At 44.8% G+C, this 21,109-nt stretch overlaps 1 protein-coding gene across 1 annotated transcript; it reads left to right on the top strand.

The window, feature by feature from the left end:
• Positions 1-12,886: 12,886 nt before the first annotated feature.
• On the top strand, positions 12,887-17,973 carry LOC135806528 (uncharacterized). The gene is made up of 5 exons (XM_065320721.1): positions 12,887-13,070; positions 13,151-13,243; positions 14,588-14,649; positions 15,618-15,990; positions 17,747-17,973. Exons 1-4 carry the CDS (start codon positions 13,037-13,039, stop codon positions 15,969-15,971), a joined length of 543 nt encoding a protein of 180 aa, XP_065176793.1. The 5' UTR covers positions 12,887-13,036; the 3' UTR covers positions 15,972-15,990; positions 17,747-17,973.
• Positions 17,974-21,109: the final 3,136 nt, after the last annotated feature.

Here is a 21,109-nt window from a genome sequence, read left to right as displayed (position 1 = left end):
TCGCGAAGTGAGCCGATCAGAGAGTGCGGTGCTATCGCGCGCCATTGATCATGATGTATTGCAGTAAAGACTGAAAGGATGGACTAAAGCAGTGTTTTTATGATAAAGAGGGTGACCAGGTGACTGCAGAGTGTGTACGCTGCAAGATGCGGTGCAGAGTACGATTGAAGTACTCAGGGCCAAACTTCCAGCACGTAAGTAGTTAGTACTTACTCCAAGCACTTACTCGACTTGGCAGCATCACTTGTGAGCAGTAAATGCGAAGACGTGTTCATCCCTCCCATAATTATAATGATAATGTGCTGTTGAACATCCAGCTAGTCCGAAAAGCCCGTCCCCTTATGAAACCACTGCAGACAAACAGTACAACCCGTCGATCACACTGGTGACTGGGTGACCGTCCCAGGCCAACTAACTATTGTACTTGTCTGTAACTAATACTTACTTGATGAAGGGGAACAGTCTCCGTGTTGGTGTCGACTGTAGTAGATACACCATTACTGTTAAAGGGGAAGTTAAGGCAAAAATTAAAATTTCACCAGTTGTAGTCTTCGGGGTGCTGAGTCGAATGGTCTTGGGCCGAGAAAGCTGAGACGCTCCCTTCCTACTCGAATCCCAATCGAACTCGTGCACTTCCACCGAAACTGGGTGACTGCGCCCTACTAGATGGGGATTTGTATGCAAAATGTCACTAAAAGCGCCATTTCGTCCTTATACAAGCATGGATGACCGCGATTGGCCCATATGTTGTACTCTTTTGGACGCTGAGTCGACTGGTTTTGGTCCGAAAAGGCTGCGATGCAGCGTTCCTCCTTTATTCCCAATCGAACATGGTCGAACAAATGGTCACGTGCTGCTGCGTACACCAGTCACCTGGTCACCGTGCCTGCAGGGTACAACTTACTAGCCTGTTTGACCTTTTTTGGGTGCAGTCCTGTCACTCGAGTTGAACTGGAGTTGAACCTTGGTGTGAAAGTTGTCGCCTGCTGGCGTGGTGACCAGGTGATTTGGGCACCCAGGAGCACGTGACCGCTTGTTCAACCATGTTCGATTGGGAATAAAGGAGGAACGCTGCATCGCAGCCTTTTCGGACCAAAACCAGTCGACTCAGCGTCCAAAAGACTACAACATATGGGCCAATCGCGGTCATCCGTGCTTTTATAAGAACGAAATGGCGCTTTTAGTGACATTTTGCATACAAATCCCCATCTAGTAGGGCGCAGTCACCCAGTTTCGGTGGAAGTGCGCGAGTTCGATTGGGATTCAAGTAGGAAGGGAGCGTCTCAGCTTCCTCGGACCACGACCATTCGACTCAGCACCCCGAAACCTACAACTGGTGAAATTTTAATTTTTGCCTTAACTTCCCCTTTAATTTACATGTAGATCTACGCGAATGACTGTTGTCGCGCTTCGCATTTGCTGCAGCTCGAGCGCGCCGCACCCATGATGAGTCTCGCGCTTGCGACAGGCTAGCCAAAAGTTGTCTTTTTTTACGAATTCTGTGACGTCATGTTTTGGAAGAATGTCCCAACAGTCAAGCGGGATTCACAGAAGCTTTTTTGCGATGCGACAGTCGCGAAACCGGGAAAACCCCAAATCGCAGCCATGTCGCACCCCACGCAACTGCCGCAACTGGGTCATCGCAGGCCATCTCAGAAGTGGAGCTTGGCTCAACTTTTGCGATGCGATGCGACAAGCGATTTGGCGTACGATTTTGACCTTTTCTACAGCAAAGTTGTACAAAGGTTCAAGAGTTGCCTATAAATTTGTACAAGTTGTATCAAACCGCGCGAATATCATGGTGACGTAGCCAAATCAGCAAGATGTTGTCGCATCACTGGCTTCTTCTGTGAATGGTATTTCGCAAGTTCGCATCGCACGCGGCTGTCGCAGATCGCGTCGCATCGCAAAAAAGCTTCTGTGAATCCCGCTTCATTCGCGTAGATCTACACGTCGTTACATACAACTTGGTACCAAGGGCCAAGGCTGTCGGTTGATGGTTTTGCGATGCAGTGGCATGTTACTACAGTCAAACCTCGTTAGGACGAACTTCAAGGGACTGAACAAATTTGTTTGTCTTATCAGGAGTTCTTCTTATCCAGATCTGACAAAAAATCGATATGCATATCAGATGGATTGTATTTACGTGAAGGTGCATGCTGTGGTACATGGGAAGCATGTTATTCTTGGCATAAGCCAGAAACAGGTACATGTAAGTACAATGACAAAGTGCAATGAATCACGACTGTGTCGAAAGTTAGTTCGTACAACGCACTGATTATTTTGTTCAAAACACGCTTGAAAACAATTTGCACTGTACGTAAAGTAATGACCTCGACTATTGAAAAAAAGAAGAAAAAAGGCAGCCAGCGCACGCGCACGCTCGTGGACCGAAAGTTCGTACTACATGTACATGACCACACTGACTTTGTTCAAATCACACTTGAAAATAGTTCGTCTTCGCGAAAGTTCGCTGTACAGAAGTTCGTCTTAAACGAATAATTTTGCCTAGAATTGATGCCTGGCCAACCATAGGATTGGCCTTAGTTCGTACTAATGGAAAGTTCGCCTTATCAGTGTTCGTCCTAACGAGGTTTGACTGTAGTATTATTCATGCTGACTATTTTTTATAGAAGTACTGGTTCTGGTTAGCATACTACAATTAAATGTAGTAATAACATACTTCAACTGTTCAAGTAAGTGCATGCTGAGCCTGGCAGACACAGCACCCTCATACTCATAGTCATAGACAGCATCCAGTTTGTCAAGCAGGGGGTACTAAAATGAATGATTTATGTGCATGTTCCAGCATCAAGTATATCAGGAACTATGACAACAGAGCTATCCTCAGTCACAGCATGGCTACGGCTTAGCGTCAGTGTTGCCACATCATTCTAGCCAAATATCAGTAGCATGAAAAAATAAAATGCATCATCCGGGGGCTTTGTCCCCGGACCCCCCCCCCCCCCCCCCCCCCCTATATAGCGACCTCGATACACACACATGCGGCACTGATAAGAAAAAAACATTTCACGGTTTTGCGTGACAATCAGGCTGAGTTTGCCGATTTTTTCCCGAGACGGATGATGATTTCGCTTAGCGCTTCAGGAGAGAGCTACGGAAACACTCGTGATGCGCAGTAAAAGTCAACAATCTGGATCAGGACTCCTAAACCATGCATAAGGTCAACCTTGAACACTTTCATGGCTGTTGTCGGCAGGAGAAGGTCAATTGTCGGCAGGTCGTGACATGCCTCAAAAATCGGCAGGCTACTGACATGTCGGCAGGTGTGGCAACACAGTAGCGTAAATGTAACAGTGCTGCCTATACCTATGAAAGGGAGTCGTAGAAATCGTTCACTCAATCTCCAGACAGCTAGCTGTTTCGACCGTTGTTAGGTCTGATCAGCGGGGCTCAGAGATATGCCGGCCGAACTGATTGAAACACAGTCTAATGAACTACTATTACTTAGTACTAACTAAGCTTTTTTTTTAAACGACGCAACGCATCAAAGTCAGAGCACTCTAACTGCGATAAACACAGCGAGCTTTGCACGAGGGCAGGTAACTTTGGCGCTATTATTATTATTATTATTATTGCTTCTAGTTTTGAAAGGATTGGGAGAACATCAAATTCAAAGGATCAGTTGGGGAAGTGAACTACCTGAAAAGAGAAAAAAACGCCAGACCCACCAGAACTCGAACCCGGGACCTTGCTTGTCATGAGCAATGCTCTAACCACTGAGCTATGGGACCGGGCTCTACCCAGAAGGCGCCGACAAGTTTTTCACTCCAAAGGCAGCTCACAACTCGTGCCACACATACTGATGGCACTTGGGTCTTTCTCCCTCCCCCAGGGGACCAACCACGGTCAGTTTCTGGACCCTACCAGAAACTTGTCGGCGCCTTCTGGGTTCAGCCCGGTCCCATAGCTCAGTGGTTAGAGCATTGCTCATGACAAGCAAGGTCCCAGGTTCGAGTCCTGGTGGGTCTGGCGGTTTTTCTCTTTTCAGGCAGTTCACTTCCCCAACTGATCCTTTGAATTTGATGTTCTCCCAATCCTTTCAAAATTTAATCACTTTCTTTCACTTCTGGTAGGGTCCAGAAACTGACCGTGGTTGGTCCCCTGGGGGAGGGAGAAAGACCCAAGTGCCATTAGTATGTGTGGCACGAGTTGTGAGCTGCCTTTGGAGTGAAAAACTTGTCGGCACCTTCTGGGTTCAGCCCGGTCCCATAGCTCAGTGGTTAGAGCATTGCTCATGACAAGCAAGGTCTCGGGTTCGAGTCCTGGTGGGTCTGGCGTTTTTTTCTCTTTTCAGGCAGTTCACTTCCCCAACTGATCCTTTGAATTACTTCAAGTATTATTATTATTATTATTATTATTATTATTATTATTATTATTATTATTATTATTATTATTATTATTATTATTATTATTTTAAAACGAAGGTAAGTTATGGGTCGCAAATATCCACGCAAACACACATCCAGTCATAATAAGGCACTTGTCATAAGTATCCGAACGTTTTCGGTCCCTTCTCATCAAGGATTATACAGGGAATGGCTCAAGCTGGAAAGACTAAAACTTATATAGCGTAAAGATAATTAGATAACAACACTCGTGACAAGGTGGAAAATTATCAAGTTTAGCACGACACGAAACTCGAAGGAAAATAATAATAGTGACAACAACATAGTGAGCAAATTAAGTTACATTGTTACCACCTCGACGAGGAGTAACACCAAACAATTGTAGCGACAACACATTTTCTTTCTGTACGCAAAGTGAAAATACGGACTGATGAGGACGAACGTACAACGACAACGGAAGTGACAACAACGGTCAATATTCGAAAACGTGGTAGACCGCGAAAACTAACCTCAATATCGGACACCGGACAAGTTGGAGTAAGAAGCTCAATAGAAATCCGCAATGGAGGAGACGTAACGGAAAGGACACCGGGTATCGCGCACCCAACGGTTAGTGTCAAGAAACGTGGAAGGCCGCGGAAACGCGAAGAGACAGATAGTGGTGATGCCACGAAGAGGCGAGATGACGGGACATTGGAGGAGACAACACCCAATGGAGCTAAGAATCGCACTTCGTCAATCAAGCAACATCTGTCAGCCCGTACCAATTGTCGTGAGTTGTACAGTGATAATGTTTTCTCAATATTGTCACGTGGTAGATGTGCGTTACATTTGGCTGTGTTAGAAGCTTTGTATATCCGTAAGTTAGATCCTGAACTTTGCGTACAGAAAGAAAATGTGTTGTCGCTACAATTGTTTGGTGTTACTCCTCGTCGAGGTGGTAACAATGTAACTTAATTTGCTCACTATGTTGTTGTCACTATTATTATTTTCCTTCGAGTTTCGTGTCGTGCTAAACTTGATAATTTTCCACCTTGTCACGAGTGTTGTTATCTAATTATCTTTACGCTATATAAGTTTTAGTCTTTCCAGCTTGAGCCATTCCCTGTATAATCCTTGATGAGAAGGGACCGAAAACGTTCGGATACTTATGACAAGTGCCTTATTATGACTGGATGTGTGTTTGCGTGGATATTTGCGACCCATAACTTACCTTCGTTTTAAAGTATTATCCGCCTCCGACCTCCTTTAAAAAAATTATTATTATTATTATTATATTAAACCAGAAGAAGTGCTCAACCAATGGCCAAGCCAGGAGGGGACATTTAATATGCACGTATTATATGTTGCCTGATGATTGCGTAAGCATGAAACTTAAAGTAGCAGCAAACAAGCCTTGATTGTCCTTGTTGTTCTGTTGTGTATACTATTAATATAAAACTCGTTGATACAGCTCCCTGCATGGCTACTGTCACTGCCTGCACAGTGCAGCGTACTACAATGTTCTGAATTCTTCTTCTTCTGACATTGATTGATATTATATTTTCAAGGATTCTCCAGAGGCAAATGGGTGCCTATCAAAAGGAGTCTCCTGGGGAAAGGAAGTGAAGGTTCTGTCCAAGCGCAGCCTTGCATGTACCGGTACTAGTACATGACTACTTGTACTGGGAATTTATCAAGATCTAGGCAGAAGCCGGCTCAATGTAGCTTCGGACACCGTCCCACACACAGTTTACGACTTCCCATCATGGTGTTGAGCAGTACAGTCTGGAACTGAGGCTTGCGAGACACACGTCTCTTTCGTACTACATGTGGCCCTGCGGTGTGAGACCATGGGGTGGGTGCAGGGTGCCCGGTTGAAAAAGGTGCCCAAATATGTACTAGGAGATCTGGACAATGGCAGGTTCTACTGTACACTTGCAGTGCCTGAGTATGGCATTGCAGGACTGTTCAGTGACACACCCGTAGTCCTTTCCCAGACAAATGATGCTGCTGGATGCCTCATGCTGCGTATAGATCGGGTCTTTGTCTGGGCCTAGCACATGGGAAGCATGGATGCAGCGAATGGGAATTTAGGTCTTTGACCACTTTGGTGATGGGTCTGATCTACTCACATCCCACTGCTTTAGGAACCGCATCTGCGCCTTGATCCTTGAGGGTGGTGGCGCTCCTATGGATGAAGGACAGCTCGGTCTCTAGCCGAGTCTCACGAGAACCGCAACTTTTTTTGTCAGTTTCGTTCCAAATTGGTGTAAATTCTCATTTGTTCAAACTGTTCAAGATCTAGTTCTATTGGTGGACTCAGAACTTGTGCTGTTTTCTCAACAACTGAAAAAAACTAATCTTTGCCTCACTACCTGTGTTTCATCAGGGGCAGCTGGGCCAGCTCGAATAGACTAGCGTGCAGAGTGATGTGCATATACACACAAAAGTTGGAATGCTCTTTGCCTTCAGGATCTCTTACACAGCAAATCATGTACGACAAAAGTATAGATACTAGCAAGAGTACATAACCCCCCAAGAGTGTGCAACTCCCACATACCCTGCTGTCCCGACAGAATTTCAAGTTGACGTCATTATTTATGATGCAATGCTCCTTGCACCAGTGATTTACAACATGTGTACGGGTGTCAACACATCACACGTTTTTCTCTGCAATAATTTGTACAGGATCAGATGGGCTTTGGTCCACCAAAGGTTCTGGATTCGTCTGATACAGTGGAGATTGGATATAACGACACTCATTCGGGAGAAAGCAAAATGTCGCTATATTCGATCTGTCACTAAACCCGATCTTCACATTTAGTATGCAATATGTATATCAAAATGACAGAAATGTATTGTACTTGTAGATATACATGTACAATTCATGTACATGTGGATAACAGATGCGCATGCGTCTTGCATGCATTGTTCAAGGACGGTAAAGTCATCCCGCACCGCTGCACTGTGGCTACAACGTGCAATGTAAAGCACACATAACTGAGTGACCTGGAGGTCCGGGCACGTGGCACAGCCATATACCATGTTCCAGACATGCCAGTCTGCCTGATACAAGAGGAAAGTCGTTATATCCGATGTATTTTCACTGTTTTTCAGGTCTTTGGGCACCAAAAAAGTGTCAGTAAATTCGATCTGTCGTTATTTTCGAGGTCGTTATACCCGATCTATAATGTACAGAAAGGACTTGCTAAACGACTTGGGCAACAGAATTGTGTCGCTAAACTCGATTTGTCGTTATACCCAAGGTCGTTATATCCAATCTCCACTGTAATCCGTGTGCAGTGCGCATTGCATCACAAAAATGACGTCAACTTGAAATTCTGTTGGGACAGCACCCATAGTCAAGTTACACACTCTTGGGGGGGGGTTATGTACTCTTGACACTACTTCAAAGTAGTATAGTCCTGATATGAGCAGTGGAAGATTTCAACCTGTGCAAATTACGATCGAGTGCCAGTGCTGCACTAAAGACACGACTCCCCTCTCTTCATTGTAATGTATGGGCCAGTGAAATCCGAACACATGAGTAAAATAGCACCGACCGGGGGCTAACCAACCTTACAACACGGACACTGCAGTCTAAGACTGTGCACTCAACTGCTGTGCTACTTTATTCAGGAGGTGAAATTTCACAGGCCAGTACTTAATGACTTATGAAGTTACAACAGTGTGCAGTATCATTGGCCATAGCATGAGCCAATCCACACCAGAAGTATGGACACATGGACTAAATTTATAAGAAGAAAAGAGGACCAAGGTGCTACACGTTATGCTAGAATGTCCACTCACAGTAACTGGTGGTGTTCGTGGACATTCTAGCGTAACTAACTTACTTCTAGCTCCTTGGTCCTCTTTTCTTCTTATAAATTAATCCTTGGCTCTCCACCCGAGTCTAATATGGACTAAAGTTCGTACATAAAGTAGAACTAGACCAGTCTTGTACATACTACATACGGTACACCTGGTACACGTTTGTACAGCATGGCAGATAACGGGGGGCTTAGAAGTCACAGCCAGGCCGGAGCATGACAACGCTGACTTTTGGATCGGATTTTGTATGGATCCATACATATTAGGATGGTGTTTCCTTCACAGCAGGCTGACACATCTGCCAGTGGTGACTCGACTCGACTGGGCCCTCCCGGTTGGGGACCCACTCCTCCATGGCACAGAAAACATCACACCCGCATGCGACACAAGCCCAAGTCATACCAAAGGCCATACAACTGCTGACGTCATACTACTTAGGAATGTTGGTGCCTTTAGAAGGCACGCATTTTGATCATTTGCATTGGACCTCAAGTTTTAAAAAAATGCTTTCATTCATCCCATGTAATGGGCGGTACGACCCCTTTAGTTCGGTGAATTCAAATAAATACCTTCCTACCTACATACATGTATGTATAACTCTTCACTTCTCCAACTACAAAAGGTTTATGGACAATTAGAAAAACCGGCCTACCTACATGTTCAAGTACCTATCTACCTACAGACCTACACACACTTGAGAAGGACGAAAAGCGTTTCTTCTGTAACTCTGAGTTTCACGGTTTTAACCGATCATCAGACAGCAACTTGCAACTTGTTGCTGTCTGATGATCGGTTAAAACCGTGAAACTCAGAGTTACAGAAGAAACGCTTTTCGTCCTTCTCAAGTGTGTGTACTAGGCTCTGCACCTTGGTGTATTGAGCACTCTCATGAGCAACCACAACTCCCTCCGAGTTTACCTACAGACCTATTAAAATGAGAGAAAAATTCGAAATCAAGCACCCTTCTTCTTGATCAAGATGGTAGATCAAGTTCTTGAATGCAACCCCGGACCAATGGCACTCGGGGTGCGTACTTGGGCAAGGTTGAGCCATTGTGACCTCCAGAGCATGCATGATTAAAGTTGGCGACCACTTTCCAGACGTTTTCGGTTATTCTGATCATGCAAAAGTGCCAAGTATGTTGAAGTTTAGTTGGAGAAGCAGGGAGTGGGCAAAGTTTTCTTTAGTCAATCAGTCAATCCTGGATAAATAAAAAAAGGACCCAGAAATGTATCCTAAGCCAGAAAGCGCACTTTAAAATTTTGTTCGAATGGGAGGTATTCCAAATGTGCACGTGTACTAGAAAATAGTATCAATGCGAGGCCCATATCGTGGGCAAGCGAGTTGCGGTGCTGCAAGCATTATGATGACAGCAACCTGTGAGGCATGATCGACTACAGAAACCACCAAAATAGTTTCTCTGAAACGTTGGCAAATGAAGATTGAAAAGGTCCATCAGGTGAGAAATTGACAGTGACAAAGTTCACAATGCTTTCGGCTGACTGGTTCCAGTCTAGCTCTGTTGCTGCGTGATTGTCTGGGATCGGACATGTTTAGTAAGATGTTCACTTTCGCAAGAAAACGAAGCACAGCCAGTCAGCCGCCACACTTCCTAGGATTTCTCCACCACAAATCACAAAAGCTGAGAACAAACATTGGTCTCGAGTCGGGACACTGCCTGCACTTTCGAAGCAGCCGCCATCAGCAGCACTGAGTCTTTGGCTCTTTGCTGCACTGATGTTCACTTATCAACCCTTGTGCGGCAAAGAAGGCCTCCAGGAGAAGAGCACACTGTGCGCTTGGCAAGAGCCAATGAATGGATCGTACTCCTTCATCATCACTGCAAAGCCCTCTGAGGTAGCAGAGCATTGCAGAGCATTGCAGAGCACTATGTTCATAGTGCGGAGCATGGGAATGAGACGAGTCTCCAGTTCTCCACCCACACTCATGAGAAGAGAACAGCCAGTTGTGATCACAGCAGCTTGACCACCACTCACTAGGGGCAGCAGTAGCAGTAGCAGCAGCAACAACAGCAGCAAGCATCATTAGAAGCTCACCGGTCCGACTTGGCAAGGGTGTCACTGTCGCAGGGATAGTGTGAGCGGTGGTAGTGGGTATCGGTAGTTGTCATTCCAGACCGGATGTTAGTTGTGTATGAAGAACATGAATCCATACCAATTCAGATAGGCCAGTAGGACAAGCATAGGCAGCAGAGCTGGAGTAAGCAAGGCATAGTAGCACACTGCCTCGTCGCTAATGCAATCTGATAACGGTATCTAACAGCATAGAGAGCACATACACACATACAAGCACACACATGCACACGCACATACACATGCACAAAGCGAAAGAATGTCCTTGTGTTCACGGCAACAAGAATACCGTTTACTAGGATCTCCGACACTACTGCCACAGTATACCTTTTCAACTTGTTACTTGACCCATGCACCTTGCAATACGCAAATTCGAAAAGGAAAAAGACCTTCAGTTTTGGCAAGCTAAAGCCAGGCATCAGGGAATCAGGATATTTGATATAAACCTATCAATACACTCTACAGGCAAGCTTCATGTGACCAGATATCCCACTTGTACAATCTCATACGAGGACTCCCACTGCTTTAGCTCATTTAGTAGTAGGGAAATACTCCACAGTCCAAACTAGAGAAACTATCAATTTAGCAGTACTGTAGTATTTCTGGCTAAATGTTTGGGGAAAAAAGTAACATCTGCTAACACACCGTACAGTAGAGTCGTGCGCCCAAGAACGTGGTTTCCATGGGAACGTTAATAAACACAACGAATGGAAATATTGCAATAAACCAGAGAGCTTGGAAGCTCAGGGCCCTACGCTATGCTTTTTTGCCTTGGTGACCTAGGCAAAAAAAGCATAGGTATGTTATAACATTTTCATTTCTCCTATTTTTTTTTCAAGACATAACCTGGGATTTGAACCCACATTATCGCCCTGCATGCATCCCCCGATACACTTCGCATACATACTAATTCTTCCAAGTTGCTTCACGTTACGATCTTGCACTTGAAAGCCCTATCTGAATATGCATTGTGGCCAGCCGTCTTTGATGGCACGGTACGGTACGGGACAGGAACGGGGCAGGTACGGGACAGGTACGGGACAGGTACGGGACAGGTACGGTCAAGGGTAATACGACACCGTCTACCGCCTTGATGACCTAGGCAAAAAAAGCATAGGGATGTTATAAATTTTTCAATTCTCCTATTTTTTAGGCATAACCTGGGATTCGAACCCGCACTATCGCCCTACATGCATTCCCCCATACACTTAGCATTCATACTCATTCTTCCAAGTTACTTCACGTTATGATCTTGCGTTTGAAAGCCCTATTTGAATATTGCGGCCAGCTGTATGTGGCCAGCTGTGTTTGATGGTACGGTACGGTACGGGACAGATACGGGATAGAGCCAGGCGTGACACAAACACACAAACACACAAACAAACACCAAATTAAAGCTGTGTGGACCCTGGCTAGCGCCAGACGTTACTGAAGTAACGTCTTCTGCATAGCTACGGGAATAGTTGCCCTCTATGCTGTGCTGATGAGTCCACAAAGGACGAAACAGTTCTGTCCGCAGATTGAGCAATAAATAGTATAAATTCTGCCGTCATCACCACCCATCAACGAAGTCATCAAGGTTTTCCAAATCAATTTTCACGTCACAATCATCAGTGGAATATCGTGACTGAAGGTAATCCATGCAAAACAACAGTTATGTTTACATTATACATTACATAGTGTGTGTGTTGAGAACAACATACAGTGCTAAAGATAGAAGGCAAAGGGATAGAGACAATCAATGTGATAACTTTGGTGACTTTGGTGATGTGTGGTGATGACAGCAGAATTTATACTATTTATTGCTACACTTCCATTCGTTATTTTTATTTTGCCCGCAAAAGAGGCTTTGACACTATCTACAGCACGTGTTGCCGCGATCATGATTAATTTTGGTAACTTTTCTATGTGCTGGCCTGGGTTAGACTGTTTACATATGTATTTCTGACCCGGCTAGTCAGGATCGGATCCCCGGTATAGTGGACCAGCTTGCTTGGTGCGTAAACATGAAATGCGATGTCAGTTTTTGTGTGTACTTGTACATGACACAAGTCATGAGAATATTCGCAATTACAGTTGCATTCCTTCAATTTCAATAACGTGAAAGAAAATATGCACAGCAATGACGTGGAGGTTTGGTGAATACCAGTACTCACGTTCAAATAGTACCAACTAATGGTAAGGGGCAGAACAAACGAGCAAACATAAAGTGTAGTGACGATGAGCACTTTTGTTGCCGGCGTAAATTCAATCCACATTGCTAAAAACGCATCAACAGAGTGCTGCAATGAAGGCAAGTCAAAGGGCATTCGGTCTTTGTCTTCGCCGGCCCTGGTACATGGTAAAGACAAAGTTGAAATTATAGTTTCACCTTCACTTCAAGTTCAAACTGATTACACTGATGCTATGTTACAGTATGTACGAACTAACTACACATGTACAATGTACTACTAGTAATTGTCGACAATTAAAAATAATTAATGATGTCTTGTGCATCATGTGTTGCATGCAGCTTGTTTCAATTTTGAATAATGACCGTGCATAATTTTTTCAACCAAAAAACTTTTTACCCATTTCAACGAGCTAATTCTCCAAGCTTTTACTGTACAGTATCAGCTGTCCATGCAAAACTAGTTTGTAGACAAGTCATGGAAATGGATCATCAGTAATTTTGTTTGTCACACTTTGATCTCTTTGGGGTACGGAAATAGTAATAATATTATCAATGTGGCGGGGGAGTAGTGAAGACAGAATGTGAAAATGCTCGCATCAGCTCTCCGCCTTGTCGTCCGAGGTGCGTGAAGCCAGTGTTTCCTCCACTTATCCAAAATGAAAGTCACAAATTCCTGTTACGGCCAATTTCTTGTTGTTTAGATTTGCCATCATTTGGTAGATCCTGGACTGAAGTGAGTTCTCGCGCAAAGCACTCTCTCCCCACACGTGGATGTGATGCAGTTGCTGTTTTCGGTGAGGCATTAGTTTCTCTGCTCTTATGAGGAGAATTTGTTTCATTGCACGTACATCCATGGTGCCACCTCAGTTTGATTACGGTGTGTATGAGGATGTTATAACGAAGTTCAAAAAGTGTTGGCACTCTCGTATTGGAATTCTTTCTGTAGCTGGTCTACATGCTAGTGCTTAACTCCCTGTCACAAACTGAATAAAAGAAGCACACTGCATGTGCATCTGAAAATGTCGTTGCTGCCAGTCCCCTTTCAAGCGTTCAAACTTTCCAAACACATTGCATGCATACCTAGCTAGCGTCTACGTCATCAGCTGCGAAAGTCAACTGTACACGCAGTATGCGACGCACTTGCATGTCACACTACTGTAAGTCAACAGAATTAATATTCGGCGCATGTTTATTTTCGGCTATTTTCGGCCTGGTCATATTTGGCTGAAAATGTGTTGCGGCCGAAATTTTGTGTTGTGAGGTTCAATGTGACAGTGTATACAGGCAGCAGCAGTACAGGCGGAAAATTTAATGCGGCCGAAATGGGTTTTAGCCTAGGGAGGCCGAAATGGGTTTTAGCCCTGGGAGGCCGAAATTTGAATGGGCCAAAAATTTGTAGACTTACAGTACCTTCTCCGGCAAAGTGAAAATTTGAGCAGAACATGTCGCTCAATCGAACGGGTGCTTATGTAGCAATTTGGCCTGAGAGTGTATGGATGGATCTCTGGCCTTATCTTAGTGACATCATTGCCGGAATGTGGCGCACAGCGTGTGCGAGTTCGATTGGGACCCACCTGAATAATGATGCATCACAGCCTCTTCAGGCCAAGACCATCTGGCTCAGTGCCCTAAACTAGATAGACACTGAAGTACAGTATAACCTTTTCTGTGTGTGTGTGTGTGGGGGGGGGGGGGGGGGGGTAGTCCCCTTGGCTTTAGGGATTGAACGAAGGTGCCTGCCAGTTCGGTGAAATGTTGTATAATTATGTGCTCATGTACCGCAGGTGTGCACCAGTAAATATGCGGTGGTGGCCTGTGAAATCTGACCGATGTTTTGCGCGCGTGAGAGCGCACGATATGACGTGTTTGTAAACGCATTGGGACTACGTGGCATGGTGGCTGTGTACATGTCTCATTTCGTGTTTTCATTGTCAATGCACATGCTTTGCATGTACGTGTCTGTGTGTTATAGTGTGTGTGTGGGGGGGGGGGGGGTGGTAGGGGGATGCACTGAGCAAGCAAGGCAATGTGCTGGATCTCAACTGCAGGGATAAGGTTTCACTTGCCAACACCGTTGTTACTGTACTACATGTAGTAGCATATATACTTGCTTTGTGCTGTGTTCTCCTAACTATCAGCATCTCATCACAATGCATCTGAAGCCAGTCAGAGGAGTGGAACTGGTGAAGCCAGCAGTGCTGTAAGTTGTTGTTTGTACACGTGTATATGTGTGTGTGTGTGTGTGTGTGCTTGTGTGTGTGTGTGTGTGCGTGCGTGCGTGCGTGCGTGTGTGTGTGTGAAAGCCACTTCATAGCTGTGTGGTGTAGACCAGGCTGAATAATGGTGGTCAATTCTTCAGCCTTGCAAGCTGTTGAATGGTGCAATCCCAGCACAAGCTGCTATGGCTTCTGCTGTAGCATCGCTATCATCGTCTCTGGCGATGGGCGTCAAATGGTCAATGGTGTGTGTGTGTCCTTGCATGTGTGCTTGTGTGTGTTCTTGCGTGCAAGCATGTATTGGTGTTTATCACATTTTCTTTTGCATTAAATGCAATGCTGGTATTACAGGCATGGTATTACAGGCATGGTGGTGGCCTGGTGGTGGCCTGGCACGAGCGAAACTTCCTAAGCTGGTTGTGTTTCTCAATGTATTGCCGGTTGTAACGCGGACGTGCAAACTTTACTTTATTTTTTTATAATAAAAAAAAGAAGAAACACATGAGAACGAGTTATGCAGGAACTATCCACGACTGTAACAAGATGATAAATGGTCAGAAAGTGCGATAATAGGGCACAAAACTGACAGGCTACTGAGACATTCAGCGACCCGAGACCTAGCTCCAACACATCTCCAGTGCGCAAACTAACCCTCTTCGGTCCTACGTAACCATGAACCTTCCAAGTTGGAAGGCTGTTGGTTTGCGCACTGGAGATGTGTTGGAACTAGGTCTCGGGTCGCTGAATGTCTCAGTAGCCTGTCAGTTTTGTGCCCTATTATCGCACTTTCTGACCGTTTATCATCTTGTTACAGTCGTGGATAGTTGCTGCATAACTCGTTCTCATGTGTTTCTTCTCTTTTTTATTTTTTATTTTTTTATTTAATGCAGCGGAGCTAGCACTTGAATAATGAACACTTTCGTCCATACTGCTTTTCTTGTTCTGATTATAGACACTATGTCAGCCACCAATGCTGCTGACAAATTCGCCCATTCCATCATTCCTTGTGGACACTGTACATCATGGTGGAGTGCTGGATAATGTGGGTACAGTGAGAGAGCCGCAGCCAGTGCTTGACCAGGATGGGTGTGTTGGACATGTCATACTTGACAACTGTCTCATCAATACCACCCAACCTATTCTTGATGAGGAGCCATTGGAGGACAGTGAAATGTTGCTGATCAACATCAAGAAGCGGCGCGCACTGAAAATGAGAAAACACAAACTGCGCAAGCGTCGGAAGAAGTTCATGATTCGTAACCGGTTCAAGAGAAGACGAGAGAAGATCAAGTACAAGAAGAATTAGATATTGCACTTTTCTGGCGGTAAGTAATTAGTCGCAATTTGAAGTGAAGGTGAGAGTTACCGTACTTCCGCACATATAAGCGCATGTGCTTATGTCCGGATATAAGCGCACCCCTCAATTATAAGCGCATGTGCTTATATGTGAACACTATTGGTGAAAAGGCGGGAGCGAAATATACCACCAAGTAGTGTGATGACACCATTGTTTAGGACACAGACAAACCTGTATTGCGCATATAAGCGCATGGGCTTCTACCCGAACATGTTTACACAGCCAAAGATCTTTTTTGCAGCAAATTTTCGCTTATAAGCGCATGCGCTTATATGTGGGGAAGTACGGTAACAGCTCCCAATTATTTCCTTAAGCTGGGCTTATCCTATTCTAGCATTTCAAGGGTTTTCCAAAGCTACTTGATGCCTATCGAAGATATTTCCTGCCCTTCAAGTATCAGATCGAGCAGGGAAAAAAACTTGAAAAGGATAACAAAGGAATAGGGACAGGTGAAGCATCAAGTGAGGAAGGAGAGTTTCACAACAATTCACATGAGCCAAGTGATATGTATTGATGAATCATTAATGAAGTCTGAAGAAAACGTTGAACGGTTGCTGCTTGTATGACGACTACACCTTAGCTTACGTTGTAGTGGTAGAGCATCGCTGGCCATGGGCAAAGGACCCTGGTTCGAGTACTGGTGGTGACAGAAACAAATTCTTCAGACTTTTCCTGTTTACACCTTTACCTCAAACTAATGAATCATTGATCCGTACTTTGAACATTAATATGTGTATGTGAATGAGGCCTTCTTTTAATCATGTTTCTATCCATGCGATTGATCAAGACTTGGACACATCATGACGGCACGTTGAATTGGTTACCGCTTGTGTTCACTTGCTCTATGTGGCCTTCCTGTTTGTTTGTTAACCCTTTACCATCCGACCAAAATTCCCCAGCAGTCCCAAATGCAATAATTCCCACCTTATTCTGAGAATATCTTCGGTTCTAATCAACCAATTTTCACAATCTTGGGCATTCTGGAAAGCTCTCCACGAGCTGCGTACATTGAGCTCAAACAGGACACTACCGAGATCACATATCCAGCGCCAGGGAGCTGCGAATAGACCCCATCGCTGGATATACGAGGAAATTGTCTCCTCGCCAGCTATTTCTCGCTCCTTCATCGTAAACATTCCAAATTTTTTGCTTGAGTCTCTTTTCATGCTGCCCACGCGCTCAAAGCATGCCAAAGTGACTCAGCATGTCAGGAGAGGGGAAAATCCCCGCTCAAGGTCAGTCACTCGGAAAGAAATTCGACTTTTGCCGTGGCTGAAATGTCGAGTGTAATATCTTTGGAATGCGACATTGCAGCTCTTCGCCGATTGTTGCAATGGACAGCTGAGCTCTTCGGCTCCTTCCTACATACTTAGTTTGTGAGATTCCGTCAAGAATTGATCGAGTTACGAATGTTTTAGTGTATGCATGTCCATCGATCTCTAGAGATCGATTCAAGTACGCACGGATGGTAAAGGGTTAATGCATTATGTATATTTCTGTGGGGATGGATTTAGATCTTAATTTCAAGGATTTGGCTTGACTTTGATTCTGTGTGTCTGTTTGCACGTGTGTGTGTGTGCGTGTGTGTGCGTGCGTGTGTGTGCGTGTGTGTATCTGTCTCTCTCTCTCTCTCTCTCTCTCTCTCTCTCTCTCTCTCTCTCTCTCTCTCTCTCTCTCTCGCTCTCTCTCTCGCTCTCTCTTGTAATATGCACTTTTTGTTGTAGGCCCACAAGCGCCATGTTGCGAAGGTGCGGTGTTGTACTGGGCTTTTATATCTGCAGTGTGGTGTGGGCGTGTAACTGTATATACATGTAGATATTATGATTATAGTGCACTTTATGACTGTGCTGTAAAGTCCACTGCAAACGCCCACTTCGCAGCAAACACCCACCCCAGTGGGTCCATACTATATTTGTCTTTTTCAGGTCAATAAAGTTGTACAAAACCGTCATGATGGTTGAATGCGTACGTGAACGACTGTAATGCCTACAAACTGCCTATGTCTTACCATGAGGCTCTGTAGAAGCGATTGTCAATATCTTGCATCGAAGAAAAACTTCTGTCGTGATTTTCTTTCAACGCTAACTTGTTGAACACTTTGGACTGATGTGGTCGGGAAAAATCCTTGTCCTTGCACGTTGCGTGATTTGGATATGAATCGTTGAAATGATGGCTTGAAACACGGTCAGAAGTGTATTTGGTTCCTGCAATGCTATGTTCTTCACTACCTTGTTATTCGGAAGAAACGCCCGCTTGGATTTGTGAAATAAAACAACCAACATCATAATCATGACTACGAGCTAGTTCGTGGCAAAGCTGTAGTTCCCAAAGAGATTTTGAAACCAGGAAAGCGGACATAGTTTACCGTAGCACAGCGCTCTTTGAGTTACGGTGTGAGATGCACTTTCGTACAGTAGCGGTGACAGTGCATGGAGTCAGTGCGTATAGGCCAGCAAATCTTGCAAAAATGGGGTGGGCGTTTGCAGCGGACTTTACGGTATTAGCAAGTGTAGTGCTGCAATTTCTAATCCACAATCTCGTGGAGTTATTCTGCTACCATGGTTAGGAGGCAGGTGTAGTATGACCATACACAGCCACACTGCCCTCTATCATTATTATTATTATTGCAAATAACGCGTGGTCATAAAGATCGAAACGTAACGATACCAATGGATTTGTGTGAAATGCAGTGCTCTCTTGAATGTAGGCAGGTTGCCTGCAAACGATTCAAGAACGCTGAGCAATTACACGAATGCATAAAAACCAGCATTTGCTTCCGGGAAGGATTCACAAACATAAGACAAAAACACCATGGCTCAATGTAACTGCACATACGAAAAGCAGCTTATATTGTCAAGTTCGAGTGGCAATAGACACCCTTAGCAAAAAACGTTATGTTGTAACGGTATTATCGTAAGGGGGAAAATACCGTGATTTGGGTTCGACCTTTAGCAAGATGCACGCTATTTTTAGTACGCTGTTGCCACGAGAATAGCTTTGATTTCGCGCGGTACAACCATTTTTGTCACCATATACGCGATACAAGGTGAAATGCGTACGGACTATGCAATATTTGGCCAAAACACGTACCGTTGGTCACAACGATAAATCAGCCCACATAACGTTTATACGCTGCAGCTTCAACGCTATTTGGGTGATCAAGGTACGAGTACCGTAAAAAAATAGCGTTACTGTTGTTTGCTAAGGGTGTCTAATGTCAGAAAGACGGTAGACTGTTCGTGCACGATGTTCACCCTGCAGGGGATAAGTCAAGGACGTGGCTCGGCAGAGGAAGATGAGTGCCGCGGGGTGCCATTCCACCGTGACTTATCCCCTGCCAACTGCCGCAGCTGATTAAGGCCTCTAAGCGTGCCCAGGCGAATGCCGAGTCGGGCTAGGCAGTCCTGAGAAAGAGCTGAGAGGAGAGTTGTCCTGGGCCCTCTATCAACAGTCAGGTATATTGCCCCCATCATTGGCACTATGCATTTAGCTGGCACAGTTGATAGTATTTTGATCGTCTTTGCAATCTATTTGCTGAAGTGGAGTTTTAAGCTGCCCATCATGTGCTCACAGTGCCACCTAGCTTGAGCAGATCCTGAAGTAACCAGTTTACCCTGCCTTGTTGTCGAGCTCAAGCGGCACAACATGGCGTAGATCTTCAGGGTGAAGTGTGCATTTGAATTATGTATGTGTGCTGGGTGCCTTTTGCATGTTGAGAAATGCTGCAGCACTGCTCACGCATTTTTTACTCTGTAAAACTGCTACAGTACCCATGACCGAAAGAGACAAACCATTCTAATTTGTCAAGATTGCTTTTAAAATATCACAGTGCAACTCCTCGTAATCACGGGCGTCACTGAAAGCAGAATTCGTCGTTCACGTAAATTAATGTTTGTGAGTCATGGCAGCTGTGGCTCCAGTCTTGCACCTTGCTTCGTCCCACCTGTGACATGGTCACTGCACATACAATGTGCCTGGACGTTGAGGAAAAATTGCTGTTAACAAGAGTCCACAAACGAGTATGTATCTGTTGTTATGGGTTTGTGTGTGGCTCACTGCCTTCATTACATATTAAACTTGCCTCCAACCCGCTCTGGACACATGCACTCAAACCCACAATCTCTCATACCAGCACATCCGCGTTTTCCTCAATCCGGTTCGAGTATCAACGCAATGTCTAAATTTTGGGCGCATGAAATTTATTTGAGGTGTACTGAAAAGATGACAAGGCTACAGTGGAGCTTCAAAGTTCAGAGGGAAATAGCTGTGTTTGATTTTCCGCAGTTCGCAAACTGTAGCTGCATGATGTAATGAAGGCAGTGCGCCACACTTCTGGCCCATAGAAGAGAGATCAGATCACAGCTGCATACTCTTGTTTGTAGACTCTGATGTGGTTGATGTGTTTGTGTGTGGAGTTGTAAGAGGATGCCGGAGAAGTGTGTTGCATTTGTACAAGTAGACACTTGTGGTGTTTGTGTAGATGATGTGCTACATTGTCTATCCATAGACAGGCACAAGCAATCATGACATGCACTGCACATGCAGAGCCTTTACCATAAGAATAAGACATGTCCTGTTTGTTGCATGAAAAATAAATAAAATATTAATTATTTAATTATTTTAAGTTTCCCATGCATCAACGCCCACGTACAGTCAAAACCTACAGGCAGACATACATGTATGGCTAGGGCTCCCTGGCTGAGGCAGACCAAACACTACAATTATTATAAGGGTACACTTCACCGGCCTTGTCCAGAAGGCAGAAGCATCCAGCTTCTTCGGGTGAAATGTGCAGGTAAATAGAAAAAGTATTCGCCATGAAGAACTAACTTGTGACTGTTCTTGGAGTTAGAGAAGTGAAGAGTTGCATGATTGTACATTTCTACTTGAAGTACGACATGTGGCTGACTTGGAGGGGGTTACGGGCAATCGACGGTAGGGCATGTTTGATTGGTAGGATCCAGACCTACATTGTACATGTAGATCAAACCGGATCCACTGGATATATACGGAGACTCCCTTGATTTAGGCGAAGACCTGTGGGGAATCCATAAATACAATACAATTTGCAAAAAACCAAGGCCCAT

Source organism: Sycon ciliatum, chromosome 1, assembly GCF_964019385.1.
Source record: "Sycon ciliatum chromosome 1, ocSycCili1.1, whole genome shotgun sequence".
Taxonomy (NCBI): Eukaryota; Metazoa; Porifera; class Calcarea; order Leucosolenida; family Sycettidae; genus Sycon; species Sycon ciliatum.
This window is presented reverse-complemented; position numbering and strand designations above follow the sequence as displayed.

What these genes read in the sequence shown, in the direction of transcription:
- LOC135806528 (XM_065320721.1), top strand. Translation starts at nt 13,037, where the DNA reads ATGCTCGCATCAGCTCTCCGCCTTGTCGTCCGAG. An exon ending in TGATGCAGTTGCTGTTTTCG is followed by an intron (nt 13,244 to 14,587) that starts GTGAGGCATTAG and finishes CCTAACTATCAG; the next exon opens with CATCTCATCACAATGCATCT. An exon ending in CTGGTGAAGCCAGCAGTGCT is followed by an intron (nt 14,650 to 15,617) that starts GTAAGTTGTTGT and finishes TTCTGATTATAG; the next exon opens with ACACTATGTCAGCCACCAAT.